This window comes from Coloeus monedula, assembly GCF_965178545.1.
Source record: "Coloeus monedula genome assembly, chromosome: 12".
Lineage (NCBI taxonomy): Eukaryota > Metazoa > Chordata > Aves > Passeriformes > Corvidae > Coloeus > Coloeus monedula.
Genome location: NC_138792.1, coordinates 10,592,714 through 10,607,533, shown reverse-complemented (window position 1 = coordinate 10,607,533; position 14,820 = coordinate 10,592,714). Strand labels below are relative to the sequence as shown.

The window sequence follows — 14,820 nt, the reverse complement described above, 5'->3', positions numbered from 1 at the left end:
GCTTTTGTACACACGATGTAGCTGTTCTTTGAATGTCTTGTGTAGCCTTTGGACTAAGCAGCACCTACCTGCAGCCTGCTGAGGACCCAAGAGCAGGAGTCACAGAAGAAGCCATTTCAAGAGGAAAATAAAGACAAGGGGGAAAATGGATGTGTCTAGAGACAAGAGAAGGAGAAGGTGAGGGGATAGCCGGCATGCAAGGTAAGTTGAGTCTCTTGCTCGTACCCATCCAGGTTAGAAAGGACCCAAGCAATAACAGGAAAGGTCCATGCCGCTCTTTCAGATGATGTAGGTTTGAGTGTGATGTTGGGCACCTGCCCTCCTTTGCTCTTCCTGCCACCCTCTCGCCACATCCATACCTCACGTGTCAGGTACTGCTGTGAATGAGCACAGTGACTTGTTATTGCTTGTACTTCCTAATCCAATTGGTGTGTATTATTGCATTAGCACTTGGCACTTCTATTAAATTATAATCCTGTTAGTACAGAGTTTAATTTGTTTGAGCTACATTTATGAAACATGTAAATATACTTTCATTGAGACAGCTGCTGCTGCCAAACACAGGCTGCAAACTCTGCAAAGGGCAGAGGAACTTGCAGCCTCAGCTGGTAACACATCTGGCTCTGTAGAGGTGTGCACAGAGTGTGTATAGATGTTGCAATGACATCACATGCTCATTCAAACACCCTAATTTAAAATGTATACCTGGTGACCAAAGGAAAAACACTTCAGATTCTTCAAGGATACACTGGATGCTCCAAACTGTAATGGCAGGTTACTCCTGCCCAATAATGGAGACTATAACAAAGTTCTGTTATGGAGAGCTATTGCAGTCACTGAGTGCTCAGCAGGAACTAAACCCATCCCCTGTCAGCCAGGGAGCTGCAGCCCCAGGATGCTCTTCAGCAGCACTCAGGGCCCCGGGGCCTTGAGAAAAGGGAACTGCTTCTGGCTCTGCTGTTGAGGAAAAACAACATCCTCTGCCAGGGGATTTATTGCTCTGCCTCCAAGCACTACCCAGCCATCAACATGCAGCATATTTCTTTAGTGCTTTGGGGATATATAGGGCTTGAGGTGCTGAGTTTTAATTTTCTAATTTTGCAAGCTCTTTGTCTTTTCAAACTACATGGCTTTCACTTTTATCCCTTCCTCTGCCCACCCATAAAGCATTTCAATCCCTCAAATGTTAAATCTTGGAGATGTGCAACTGCTGGTAACGCAGGGCAGGGAAAAAGTGGTGTGGGTCTGAAATGGTAGCAAAGAGCAACCAAGGGCTCATTACTTAAAGAAGAAATGCCCGGTGCTTTTTGCATTTTTTTCCTTGAATAGTAAATGTTCAATGTGGAATACCAAAGCTCACTTTTTGAGACAGAAGGTAGGAAACAGTGATTGACAAGAAGGAACAGGGATTGTCCATATGGGTTTATGCCCGTATTTTCAGGGCTCTTCACTCCTGCTTGTGGTACCAGGCAACTGTAGTCTTTAAACAAACATAGTGGGTTTTTATAACAAGCCCATTTCCAAACAAAGTCTTCCCCATCCCTCACGTGTGGGTGTGTTGCAAAACATGAAGTCACGGCACAGAAATGTTGCTAAATTCGTAAATTGCAACAGGCAGATGGATCTGATCTGAGCAAGAGCAGAGCCCTTGGACAATGCATTCACCCGCAGGTTTTGCATCTATTCAGAAGTTATCTCAGTAACAAGATCTGACAAAAAGTCCATTCAATAGTTACAGATCAGGCTGGGATTTATACTGCTTGGGGGAATAAAGTGCCTTATTTGATTTAGATGGGTCTTTAACCTCAAGCGATGCCCTTTAGAGAGTAGTGCTGGATTTGGTGTATCTTCCTATATTGTTTCTATCTTTATATTTTAATGATACCAAGATGGTTGTTAGTGAGATTTTTTTATGGTATCCTGTCAAATTAAGCAGAGAGCCTGGGCTTGATTTCTGCCTTTCTCAGTCCCTGCACAGTTGTGTGCTTGTGCTGGCTGGCTCGGGGATGCAGCAGTGGCCACTTGCCTTTGGGCCCCCTCAGCTTCAGTCAACAGGACTGGAGGCCCCATTCAGCATTACCTCCCCTCCTTCTGCCAGCAGGGTGGGGTAAGGCTGGTGGTTCAGTGTGATGTGTGGCAGTGAGGGATTTCTCTGCTTGGCTGGATGCAGTGCCATTGTTCAGGGTCACACTGAGAGTAGTTCAGTTGTCAGAGCAGGGTGCTGATAGCACCAAGGTTGAGGGTTCAATCCCTTTATGGGCCTTTCACTTAAGAGCTGGAATCAATGGTCCTTGTGGGTCCCTTCCAGCTCAGAATATTCTGTTATTCTGTAATCTCTATACTCTTCAGGTATTTGCCTCTTGAAGCTTGGTAAACCTGATTTGTCCCACATGTCTACAGCAAGCTGCCCTCTCTGCTTCCCCTGAGGTTAGTGGAGATCAGCCAGTGACACCAGCAGGAACAGTGTTTTCAGTAGTTTTACCCAAGAGGATTTTAGGAAGCATTTTGGATTTAGAAAATGCTTGCACCTTATTCCACTTGCCTTTCTCTGACACTGTGAGGTGGATTTTAGAAACCCAAGTGTTTAACATCTGAATTCTTTGATGTTATAACGGTTTTGGTTGGGTTGTGCTGATGTCAGCAATCCCAGGGATGTTCCAGCCAGCAAGGACAGCTCTGGTCATAAGGAACAAAGGAAAACATTTCTTGTCGTAGAAGTGAGAGTGCTCTAAATATGTCAGATTCCTAAACTAAAAGGATTAGGCAAAACCAACAGGGATTATTTAATTATAAAACAAGGTTTTTTAAAAATAATAATAAAACAAGTAAAAAACCACTTTATAATGTACTAACCAAGACCTGGTACCACCATGGACTCTTGCCTCCTTCACATCACTGAGATTTGGACAGGAGGGTGATGAGCCATTTGTGGAGGTTGAGCCCTTGCTCTGACCATGGGGCTTGGCCAGGGCAGCATTCTCATGCAGAGGCAGGATGTCACACTTCATTAGGAGAGACAATTTGCACTCAGGAAGGACAGATTTGCCAGAAGCCTCCTGTGGCTTTCTGTTGCTTTGATGGCACAAATCAGCAATATATCTGGCCTAGCTAGATACTAGACCAGATTTACAGCTGTTCTATGCCATGCAATGTGACACAGCTGAAGGCCAGGGTTGTCTTTGGCACTGTGATTTCGCGTTCTCCTGTGCACCCAAAGGGCCAGTACCAAGGTGCAGGGAGTCACGAACAGCCTTGCTGTAAGTGCTGCATCCCAAGTGACGTGTGCCTGCATTTCCACAACACTTCTCCAACCAGAGGAATTTGTTGTCTGCTGTTGTACTGCTGGGAAAAATGAACAGGAGCCTGTTGGTGACCACACAGGATTGTGCATTGTGGTAGATGCAGCGTTAAGTACACAGGGCTGTTAGCAAAGGACAATTCTCCTGGTGACCATATTTGCTGTATGTTTGGAGCCAGCATCCATCTGCCTTTGTGAGAAGGATCCCCACTGCCACTGGCCTTAAATTTCTTAGCTTCACCTCTAAATGAACTCTCTATTGCTGGGTGAGATCACCCACGTCCCTCTCCATTGCTGCTGGGGACATGGATATCCTGGCCAAGTAGCACTGCAGAGGCCTGTGGAGCTCTCCTGTGCAGGAGCCGCTCATGAGCAGTGAAGCTGCAGTGGTTGGAGTTCTTTCCCAGTGTTTGACATCTCCTGAGCCAGCTGGGCATCCCTCCCTGGCTGAAGTGCTGATCAGGTCTGCTGTAGCTTGTGCTCTGCTATCCTGAGCCTCAGCCCCAGGCACAAGTGAAGAAAGGATATTTTAAGGACCAGAGAAGAGCTCTCGATGCTGATCTTCCTTCAAGTTCATGGGTGATTTTTTTACCCTCTACCCCCAAAAAAGCTACGTTTGGACTCTCAAGACGCTGCAAGCAACACTGCTGTGAAAATGCCACACCGTACCCTGTACACCACTCCACAGAAAATCAGGAACCAGCTGATGGTGGGAGAAGGAATACTTGCAACTGTAAAACCCAGGTAGTGAGAGGTGCCAGGGCAGCCCATGGGCAGTCCCGCTGCCTGGGAGATTCAGTGCAGCCCATGCACTGCCCTCCCCATCCTGTGCCGCCCCAAGGAAGCCCTTTAGTCGGTGCTTTGAAGAGCCTTGCTTGTTACACCTTTACTTTGCAGCTTGCTTTTTTGAAAGATTGCATCTAAAAATTCTAAATGAATTCTGAGCAATGGTTCATCTGGTTTGAAGGAACAGTGTGCTGTCTGCCGAGTTCATTCACTCTCCTTGGCAGTGATTGGGTTTGGATATAACATTTATATTACATCCATTAGAGCATTGAATGGGATGTGAATTATCCAAAGCTGTTGCAATCATCACTTAAATCTTTATGGATTGCAAGTAATAAACATAACTACAGCGTTGCTGAGACTTCATGCCACTTGAACACCAGTTAGACAGAGCTGAAAAAAGCCTATAGATTATTGGGTGAGATGTTCAAGTCCTAAAGTGACTTCTGTTCCCAATTCTCAACTCTAGTGGTCACCAGCTCCTTGTATCACCTGCTGCGACTTGTGAGGACCAACCCAAACACTGGCTACAAAGGCACTGGCATCTTTCCTGGAAAATGGCCCTTTCCTGGCAAGATCGCAATGTTCTTTTCATAAATTAACAGCACTTTTCCAAGAAACTGCTCAGACTCTTCACTGCAGTCCAAGTTTGTTCAGGAAAGGGTCCTGTTTGCTGCACTAGCACACAAACATGATGGCCCGTAACTGGAACCCAACTGCCAAAAGGAGCAGCCTGGCCAGCTTTTGCAGTCACATGTGGGACTGCAGCCTGCTGGGCATGTGTCTGGTAGAAGTCAGTGATGGCAGTAGGTGGAACATCTGGTTTGGGGTTATCTTCTTTAAATAGGTGCTGGTGAAATCATGACAAGTAACCTAAAAGGTCATTAATCAAGCACTAAAAACCTGTTATGATTTATAATTTGAGAGGGTCAGAAGTTCTATCTTCCCACTTTTGGGACTAATAAAGATCTACTTCTTGAATGATTAATTTACTTGTCTTCTACTTCAAGCTTGTTCTGGCCAGAAAGAAATATTGTAACACCACCAGTTTTCTCAATGGAGATAAAATTTACTGCAACTAACCTGAAACTGGGGCTTTGGTAAGAGGAGGCAAGGCAAAAAATCGCTCAGACAGGTAAGGCTGTCTCAAAGAGAGGAGGAGAGAACAAATGGCTTCTGAGTCATTGTGTTCCCTCTTTTCCGTATTAATTGCATGAATGGAAGACAGGTAATACTGCAATATAAATGTGATAAATGCTCTGCAAAAAGCATGTAGCAGCTCCATCTTCTGAGAAGGAGCATCTGCATGGTGAACATACTCATCTTGGAAAAAATGCCACATTTTGTACAGGATCAACCTGCATGAAAAAGTGCTGTAGCAATTCCTGAATTTGAGGGAGAGATGGCCCAAGTTTTTAAATTGAAACTGAAGCTTTGGGGACCCAGCTCAGGGGTGAGATTTTAATGATTTTGTTTTTCAAAAATCAGTTCACTCCATCAGTATCATCCTGTCATCTGGGACCACCAGTAACAAAGGGTGCAAAGGGCTTCCGTGGTTGGTGTCTTGCACCCAGACAGGCTGAAGTGCAGCAGGGAAGAGGCCCCAGGGCCACACAGCAAAAGGAAGAGGAGGTTCCCTTTGGGATGGTGCCATATTAAATTTGGAAAAAGACTGGCACAGCTTGTGTTCTAGCAGTAGCTGATGGTTGAAGTGGGGAAGGTTATGCTGCCAGCACCTGAACGGAGTCTCCTAATAGGGTGGCAGAGAAATCAAACAGCTGAAACACCAATAAAACCCACTTCTGTCAAAGTATAAGATCATGTTTGTGGCAGCCTCTGTAAAGCCTATAAAATAAGTGGGCACTGATCTTACAGTAGCAGATGGTTTAATTTTCCTCTCAGGGTGGTACTATCCCATATGAGTCTCCTGGTATTGTTTCTCTAAACTCAAGTCTTCCAGTCATTTGTAGAAAAAATCTTAGCAGGGTTTGGTAGAGCTGCCCAAGAGAACCAAACTCACAGGTTTATGCCTGGATGATTCAGATATATTGGATGAAAAGCAAAAGCAAGGAAACAACAAAATCCCTCAGTTATGGGAAGGAAAAAACCACTGCAATTTTCTGGACAAGAATACCATCCTGTGGCATCCAAAAATGTTAACATCCCAGTCCAAATGGCCTCACCTCGTTTTCTTGGCATACAGAGCACAACAAGAGAACACAAGCTCTCAAACCTCAGAACATTTTACTTTTATCAAAGCAACCAAATTAACAGAGAGGTCTGGAAATCACATAGGCGAGATGAAAAAGAATCCCATCATAAATTAAAGCATGGAAAAACAGTGGAATCCAGCTAAGAAAGGGCTGAGGACTTTATAGGATATCCCATACAGCCAAACAACAGCAACATGATTTAAAAAATCATTTGGAAAGCACAAAATTATCCCAAGAAAAAGACAAGGAAATGGAAGTCTTTTGAGACAGAGCCCCAGAAAATGAGGAAATTATCTTCTGAGCTGGACAGTGAAAGAAGTAGGTGGCTGGTGACACAGCCTTCCCATGGGACCCAGACAAGTCATTTAGTGTCTCCATTCCTCTGCCTCTAGGGCAATTTTTAAAATCCTCTCTCAGACAAGCAGTGCCAGGCCAAGCTACGAAAAATCCCCTTCCTAGACCCAGCAGCCATCACTCCTAAAAGAACCCTTCAATTCCCTCTACAACAACCAACAGAACACTTTGCAACTTGGTGGCTTTGGACTGGCTGGCACTGGCACTGCCCAAGGGACACCATTGGGACTGGCTGGGTGTGAGCTGAGGGGGTGACACAGAGGATTCATGTTCCATGGGCACTGCTGAGCACTCAGTGAAAAATGCCAGGATCCAAACATGGCTCTCTGCACTTCCATCAGGATCTCAGCCAAAGCCATGACTGACTCTGACTGTTAAATTGAACCAGGCTAGACAGCTACTCAGAGATGAGCAATTGGAAAATCTCAGCAGCCAGGCTCACTTTCCAATATATCTACTTATCTTGGGAATTTGGGAGTTGAGGAGTCTATCCCGCACCAGCTCATACTGCATTCATGAAGTGCTGGACCAGGGCTTCCAGAGGCATCATGCCTTCTCTCACCATAAAGTTGCTCAAATCCTGCTGTGAAGGAAGCAGCTCATGCATTAGGAGGTTTGGGGATTTATTTCCTGGAAGCAGGCAAAGTTGTTCCTTAGGACTTTGAAGAAACAAGCTGCATTTTGTGCTTCACAAATTGGTGCCTTTTCTTGCATGTTGAGAGGGTGTCCTCGCTCAGGTACAAGATGTTCCTCCCAGTGCCCTGCCTAGCAAAGTAGCTGAGCCAAGGGAGGCTGGGATCTTGCTCAGGCAAATCTCCAGGTCATCTGGAGGGGGAGGACAGGACAGGCCAAGGCAGGGAGGGACAGGCATCAGCTACTCTTTCATGTCTGACTTGCCTCCCCTGATCCCTCTGTACACGACCTCACCCTCTGGTACCAGCCACCTGCTCAGCCCCCATGCCAGGCAGGATGGGGACAGCCCCAGCACCAGAGCACCTTGGCATGGTGACAGCTCCACCAGCAAAGCCTGGGTGGGCCTGAAGCAAGGAGTGACTCCTTGGCACCTGTCTGCCCATCCCACTCAGCTCCTCATGCTAGGACAGATGGATGTACCAAATCACCTCTCTTCTACTCAGGCTGAGGGAATGTGGTACCTCATCTGGCAAACAGGGCTGTGACAAATTATAATGAAAACCCCAGGTTAGGCAAATTCCCATCTGTTTAGTTAAGATAATTTTAGTTTACTACTTTGTCTTTTTTTTTTTTTTTTTGGCAGTTGCATGTGCTCAATTAGCTGCAATCTTGGCTTAAAAAAAATAAAGCACCCTAATTAGCATATTCAGCCTTCTCATTTCCCAATACTGTATAATGTTGTGAAAGCTAATCTATAATGTATTGGATGTTATGCAAATTCTCAGTACTCCGTATGGGGTTTACAAAGGCAGGCAAATTAAAAATAGTGTTCGGAATAGGACTGGGGGGAGGGGAAAATTTGCACAATAAAATATGCAGGTAGGAGGAAAGGTGTTTATAACCTTCTTCCTATTGTTTGTGTATTCTCAGCTGCACAATGCTTTTCAAAGCAGAGAGATGTATTGCATAAAATCTCTCCAAATTGAATAGTTTTTAAATGAAATTTAAAATTAGAGTAGTGTTCTCTGAGCAATAATTCACCCTGCTCTCTGCTGGGGCTTGTAAGGGGAAGGTAAAGGCACTGAGCTTTCACTGCCTGGCATTGCAGGCATGCATGGCTGCTTGTAGCATGTTCATCTGGGGGTCACCAGGGGTCTCAACACAGCCCAGCTGCCCAAGAAGGTCCATGGTGGTGGCTTGGCCAGGACCTGGCCACTCTCCATCGGTGTAACTGAGTGGGGCAGGTGCGTTACCTGCACCCCCGGGGTGTTGGCAGTGTCTCGGAGCGTGCTTTGATCCCGTTAATATTTTACAGCCCTACCTGTAGGAAGATGCAGGCGTAGCTGTAGCACAGCTGGCTTTTTAGGATGCCGCTGGCTCCTGGTGGAGGAGCTCCGTGCCTGCTCCCAGCGCCGAGCCAGCAAACATCGTCTGTCTCATGCGGCTTGTCACCGCCACCCGTTGGCTGTGTCCAGCTGAGTGTGTACAGCCAGCCCTGATTGATACTTAATTAGATTACAGCTGCCGCTTAAAAATAGCCATTTTATATAAATAAAATCTTGGCTTGTGTCAAACTGAGCCCTGTGCAGGCCAGGAGTGAGTGGTGCTGCCTCTGCCTGGACAGCCAGAAAGCTCTGCAGGCAGTGCTGGCAGTACTGGCAGTGCTGCCACTGGGACCAGCGGTTCTCCCCACCTGGATGGCTTTTCCCTGCCCTTGCCTCCCTGCTGGCCTGGGTGACACTACATAGAGTCATGTCGGAGCAGCCTGTGGAGCGTTCAGCTCAGGAGCTCTTAAACACGATCATTTTTCTCATGATACCCCACAAGCTTCCTGGGCTTGGCTGCCACCCTCCTGCCAAAGAACACGAAGCATCTCCGAGGGCAGCACTTCCCAACATCAGCCACCAGCAGTCTCACAGCCATCTCAGAGGCAGGTTCTTGGCAGATGAGGGAAAAGGGCTTTTCTTTACCAGCTACTTCTTCCAGCATCTTGCCCTGCCCCAGGCAGGGCTCAGCCATTCCTGTTGCTCAGAGCTGTGAGCCCTCCCAGTCTGGGGATATTTCCCTAAATGCTGCTGTAGAATTTAGCTTCTAGTTAAGGTGTTTTGTATAGGTCCTGCTGCTCTTTCTCCTGAGTCTCTTCTGCTCTGCAGAGAGTCAGCCACTTTGGGCAGGGGTGGGAGGAAGGCAGGGAGCAGCAAGAGCCAGACATGAGGCTGGCACTGGAGCAGACATGGGCTGAGCTCCTGTGTCTCCTCTGCTGACAGCAGGCCTGAATGGACCCAAAGCAGGCTGTGCATGTGTCTGCCTGGTGTTATCCCATGCAAAGTGCTGCATTGCTTAGGATAAGGACCCAGCCCTGTGCGGCTGTGGAGCTGTTCAAGCAGGAGCAGGAACTGAAGGTGTCTCTTACACAGGGAGCCTGTCACATGGAAAGAGGCGGGAAAAAACCAGGACATCACACAAGGAGGACGTGGAAATGACAAAACCCAACCAAGAGCTCCTCAGATGCTGCTTTCCCACATGGGAGGGGCAGATGAGCTCAGTCCCCCTGGGCTGTGGGCTCGGCAGCATGAGTCAGCCATCTCCGTTTATCCAGCCAACATTTCCCACTCTGTGCACTTTTAGCCGGTGTTTCCATATTCCCTAATTTGCTTCATAGAGGTCTGCATTTGCTTATTTTCTGCTGCAGTTCCCTGGACTGGGGAGGTCGAGATGCAGCAGTTCTGGGGAGTGCAGCTAAGCATGATGCCTCCGAGCATAGCCCCTGCAGCGCCAGCCACAGGAGCTGGAGAAGCCACCTCCAGCAGGGAAGTGGCTGTGATGGCTGGCAAAACCTCCTCCATGGATCCAGCCTGGGGGTTTTTGCTTTGCAGGTGTGCACAGAGACCCGCCAGGCATGGGGGCTGCCAGGGATCGGGGCCCACAAGCGTTGTTTGACCATGAGAAGCCACAGTGGCTGGTGTGGGGGCTTGCCTCTGTTAGTGCAATAGGGGGGTCCTGCTGGATCAAACCCACCCAAGTCCATAAAGCTACTGCAGGTGCCTGTGGTGCACCAAAGTGGGAGATTGGCCTTGCTTTGTTTCTGCTGCCTTCATTTAACAGTGAGTGCCGATTACTCAAAGCGATATGGGCAGGACCTGGTAATGTAGAGATGCTCTAGAGTTAACTTAAGGGGATGATCCAGTTGCCTGCAGTGTAAATACTTTGTGGCCAGGAACCCTGCTTTATCGCTTTGTATAGTTTTAAAGTAGTTTAAAGATTGAATAACATAAAATAACATAATATAATGTTATTTATGTTATTTCCCACGTGAAGAACTCCTGTAAACCTTGCAGTATTGAAACTCAGTGAACAAGGCATCTTAGACAAGCTGAAAAACAAATGGTGGTACGATAAGGGTGAATGTGGAGCCAAGGACTCCGGAAGTAAGGTCAGTCGCTGAAGGTCTTTTTGTACTGATTAGCAATCACATTTTGACCCACTGTTTGTTTATACCAAGAATGACTTTCAAAAGTTGCTGTTTACATTTTGAAGGCTGAAAGAAAAGAATAGAAAAAAATAAGTAATTCTCAGAACATGACAGCATTTTTCTTATATGCAGTAACAGACTGTAGTTGTAAGTATGTTTCTCTGTGTGAGTATTTTGCTAGAAAAACATGCTAAGAGAAGCCCCCAAAGTCTCCCAAGCTGATGTCTTCATTTAAATGTGCAAGTTTCAGCACAGTCACTGTCTATTGTTCAGGCCAGCATCTTTTCTTATTTTTATTGAAAAAAAAAATTTTGTTTCAGAATTATTACTTAGATTCTCTACATGTCAGTTTGGGAAACAGTCACATGCTTGCTAAGGGCACAAATTTTCAGGACAGACAGCTAATAAGGAAAAAATGCCTTTCCTGCCCTATTTGCAAATTCATTTTGAAATTGATTGGATTTAAAAAAAAAAAAATCTAGAAATACTAATGGTGAATCATTACCTAAATATTGTATATTCCTTTTTATACTGCTTTGAACCATTTTGCTGCTGTACTGTCCTGTCATCCACCAGCCATGCTATGGAGCTGTCCAGCCTCATGCAGGACCACTGTAGACCCCAGGGGAAGTCCCACCTCTGAGGTGGATCGGCCCAGTAGCTGCACACTTAAATTGCAGGAAATATTTATTTACACCACTCAGTTAAAAGAAGGATTTTTTTTAAATTTTTTTTTAATGCTTATAGACCCATTGGGAAGAAAAACTCTGTAAAAGTGCTGGGCTTGTTGGAGTGAAGGACATTTTCAAAGGCACCAAGAGGAGGAGGAATCCAGCTCCAGCTGAAATCAGTCACAGTTGAGTGCCTAACTCCCCTGGTGCCTTTGGAAGTGCTCTCTGTAATCATTCGAACAGAAAACTATAATTTCAAAGCACCCTTTCAGTGTCAGAGGACAATTTCAAGTTCCAGCAAAGCCAATAATAAAATTTCATTGATTTCAGTAGGACTGGAAGTTACTTAGGGCACAACCCAGTAGCTGTTGTATCAGATAAATTTGGGATTATGGGGTATCTGAACACATGGCAGCTGCCAAAAGGAACTGTGATCAAAAAGAGGTATAAATGATTAAGATCTTTAGTTTAAATGGCAGGTTGTTTGCTACAACCACGTGTATCCAAACTGCCTGTGAAACACACAGACACTTACAAGGTAGATCATATTTTACTCTGACTATATGCAAAATTCAGCTCTCCCTAGAGAGACTCATTAACCGAGCTCTGTCAGCAGTGTCTTCTCTGGGCACAGCCAAATTTCTTTAGCACCTGCCCATCAGGGCACACCCAGGCCACTGTGGTGTGTCAGCCCAATCTGGGCCGTGCCAACCAGGAGCTGTTCCTGCCCACAGCCACCCACCCATGCAGCAGCAGAAGGGTTGCAGGTCTATTTAATCCCATTCCAGAACCCTCTTTTTAAAAATGCAAGCTTCTCCCCCATCTGACATGTATTGAAGGAAGATAAACCCTGACCAGTGATTTTTGTGTTACAATGTCAGGTTTCCATTCAGTAACTCACTCTCCAGAAGGTACTAGTTTAGCTCAGGGCTCTGCTACTTGACCTCTAAGTAACTGACCATCTTTCTAGGGTGGGTTTTTTTCCCTAACTGTTGAAATAAAAAGGTAGTTAAGTTTAGCAGCATCTCAAGAATTTTACCTACATTGACCAAACCCAAGTGTGTAGTGGTTTGGCTTTTTCTTTTTCTAGTTTTGTCATGGCCTGCTGTAAATTCTGCTGTTTTATGCAGCCACTGGCACAGCTTTCCCCCAGTGCCTTTGCTACCAGGGATGCTCGGCCGTAGGCAACTTTGCTCTGGGACACCGAAGGCCTGGGGAAGTCAGTGTCCAAAATAACCTCATTGCCTTGGAGTCAGCCAGGGTTTCACCCACCACAGGGTGGAGGACAGAGCAGTCACTGCTGTGCAGCCCCGAGCTGCGGGGATGGGGGGTCAGCACTGGTCCGTGGGCTGGACACTGAATACCGTGGGTGTAGCTATTTCAGCTAGGGCTAATGCAAAGTAGCCTGTTGTCAGTCTGTCTGTCTGTCTGCCCCTCCCAGCAGAACTAACAGCATGGCTCGTTTCTCTTAGGACAAGACGAGCGCTCTGAGCCTGAGCAATGTTGCTGGCGTGTTCTATATCCTTGTGGGAGGCCTGGGGCTGGCCATGATGGTGGCATTGATCGAGTTCTGCTACAAGTCTCGGGCCGAGTCCAAGCGAATGAAACTCACCAAGAACACGCAGAACTTCAAACCCGCTCCCGCCACCAACACCCAGAATTACGCTACCTACAGGGAAGGCTACAACGTGTACGGCACAGAAAGTGTGAAAATCTAGGGGTACGGCTGCGGGCCGGGAACAAACCCTCTGGGTTTTCTTCTTTCTTTCCATTTTAGCTGTCTGTGCTATTCTGTTGTGTGCACCAGGGAGCTGCTGCAAGAGGCTTTTGAAGCACCGTCTTGAGGCAGTTTCTAAGTATCAGTCATTAAAATTTCTTTCCTGATCAGAAGCAGGATCAGAAAGGTACCATTCTGTTTTACACACTTCATGGTGAAGTGAGTAACTCCTCTCACCAGCATCGTGCTAGTTCAAATGAAAGTATTTTGTTAATTGCTTTAAAAATCACTATAATCAGAATTCTTATCTCTTGTTGCTGATCTCTTCCTCTATGTCTTGTAAACTATAATCAGGTCAGGTAAGTGCTTTTAGGGAGTTTCAAAAAAAATTTACAATAGAACCAAACCTTCTACACTAGAATTCATGATTTCCAAAGCAGGAAAAGTACAGCTGAATTGCTGACAAATGATTCTGAGAAGGCCTGATTAGCCCCTTGCCCACAGCCTGTGCCTCTCCATGGGCTGAGCTCCCCTGCCCCTCGCTGCCAGGCTGTGATGAAATCTTTCTGGTTTTATTTTAGATCTTCACCCTGACAGCATGCAAGATAAAAAGCAGCAGAGAATGGCTACTTCATGGATTCAGACCACCTGAGCCAGTTGTACTCTCTCCGAGGTGTCAGGCATGACACGCATTGATGATGGTGCAATGTACTTTTAACAGGAAAAACTGGTATTTTTTCCTTCAGTGCCTTATGGAAGACTCTGAGACTCACAACAATGCAAACCATCACCGAAATATTCTTGCTTTGCTTCAAAGAAGTAAAAGAAAAAGAAGAAGAGAGGAAAAGAAAAGAAAAATACAAGAAAAAAAAGAAAAAAATGAAAGGGAAAAAGAAAAGGAAAGGACTGGTAACAAGATATTGGTACATGAAAAAAAAAATTCTTGTAAAAAAAGATCAGTGTAACAAAAGCCATTCTTTGATACCACTGCACAGTAACTGAACTTGTGTCCTGAAAGCAACCACAGCTGGTTTCATCAGCCACCCCAGTCGTATCAAATTATGAAACTCCTCCTGACACAAAGCCTCAGAAATCTGCTGCGTGCAAATGCGGACTGGCCTGCCACTGCTTGTATGAGCTGATGTCAAGGTGTTTCAGTATTTACTTACAGTGGTGTGATTTGATTTTTTTTCTGAGCCACTTTAATCTCTCCAGCTAATTTGAGCAATTCTGTATAGCAGCAAAAGGTGTAACACCTGAAGGAAAGAATCTGTGCAATCAAACCAATTAAGGTCAATGACTGTGAATCTGTTAATCCAAAAGAAAGTAATTTGTGGAACTGCATGTCTTGCTTCCAGATCAGTAAATTAATTTCTTGACAAGGTAGCTAAAGTGCAGGCAGAAAATACTGCATTCCTTTTTTTTTGTTCTATCATCAGGCATACCTATAGGTGCTTTATTAAAATGACATCAGGTGGCTTTTAAAATTTAGAAAAAAAAAAAAAGGAAAAGCTACTTGCTGTTTAGGTTCAGACCATATATCTCTTTTCTTGCTGTGCATTTGCATTTCAATTCACTGTTTAATATCAAGCAATGAAGCAAGAGAAGGGCAGGTTAGGTTTTCCCAGGCCTGCTTCTGCTTCTCTGCAGTTCTCTCCCACCTAGCACTGTGCTCA

At 45.7% G+C, this 14,820-nt stretch overlaps 1 protein-coding gene across 2 annotated transcripts in view; it reads left to right on the top strand.

Annotated features, from left to right (window-relative positions):
- Positions 1–13,145, top strand: part of GRIA3 (glutamate ionotropic receptor AMPA type subunit 3) — a gene marked incomplete at both ends in the record, with an annotated part of 143,802 nt that extends 130,657 nt beyond the window's left edge. The window contains 2 exons of one of the 2 annotated variants that reach the window (XM_082289587.1): positions 10,603–10,717; positions 12,900–13,145. In XM_082289587.1, the coding sequence (XP_082145713.1) occupies positions 10,603–10,717; positions 12,900–13,145 (361 nt within the window). The remainder of the gene's footprint in view (positions 1–10,602; positions 10,718–12,899) is intronic. The other variant, XM_082289588.1, reaches the window with a different exon arrangement.
- Positions 13,146–14,820: the final 1,675 nt, after the last annotated feature.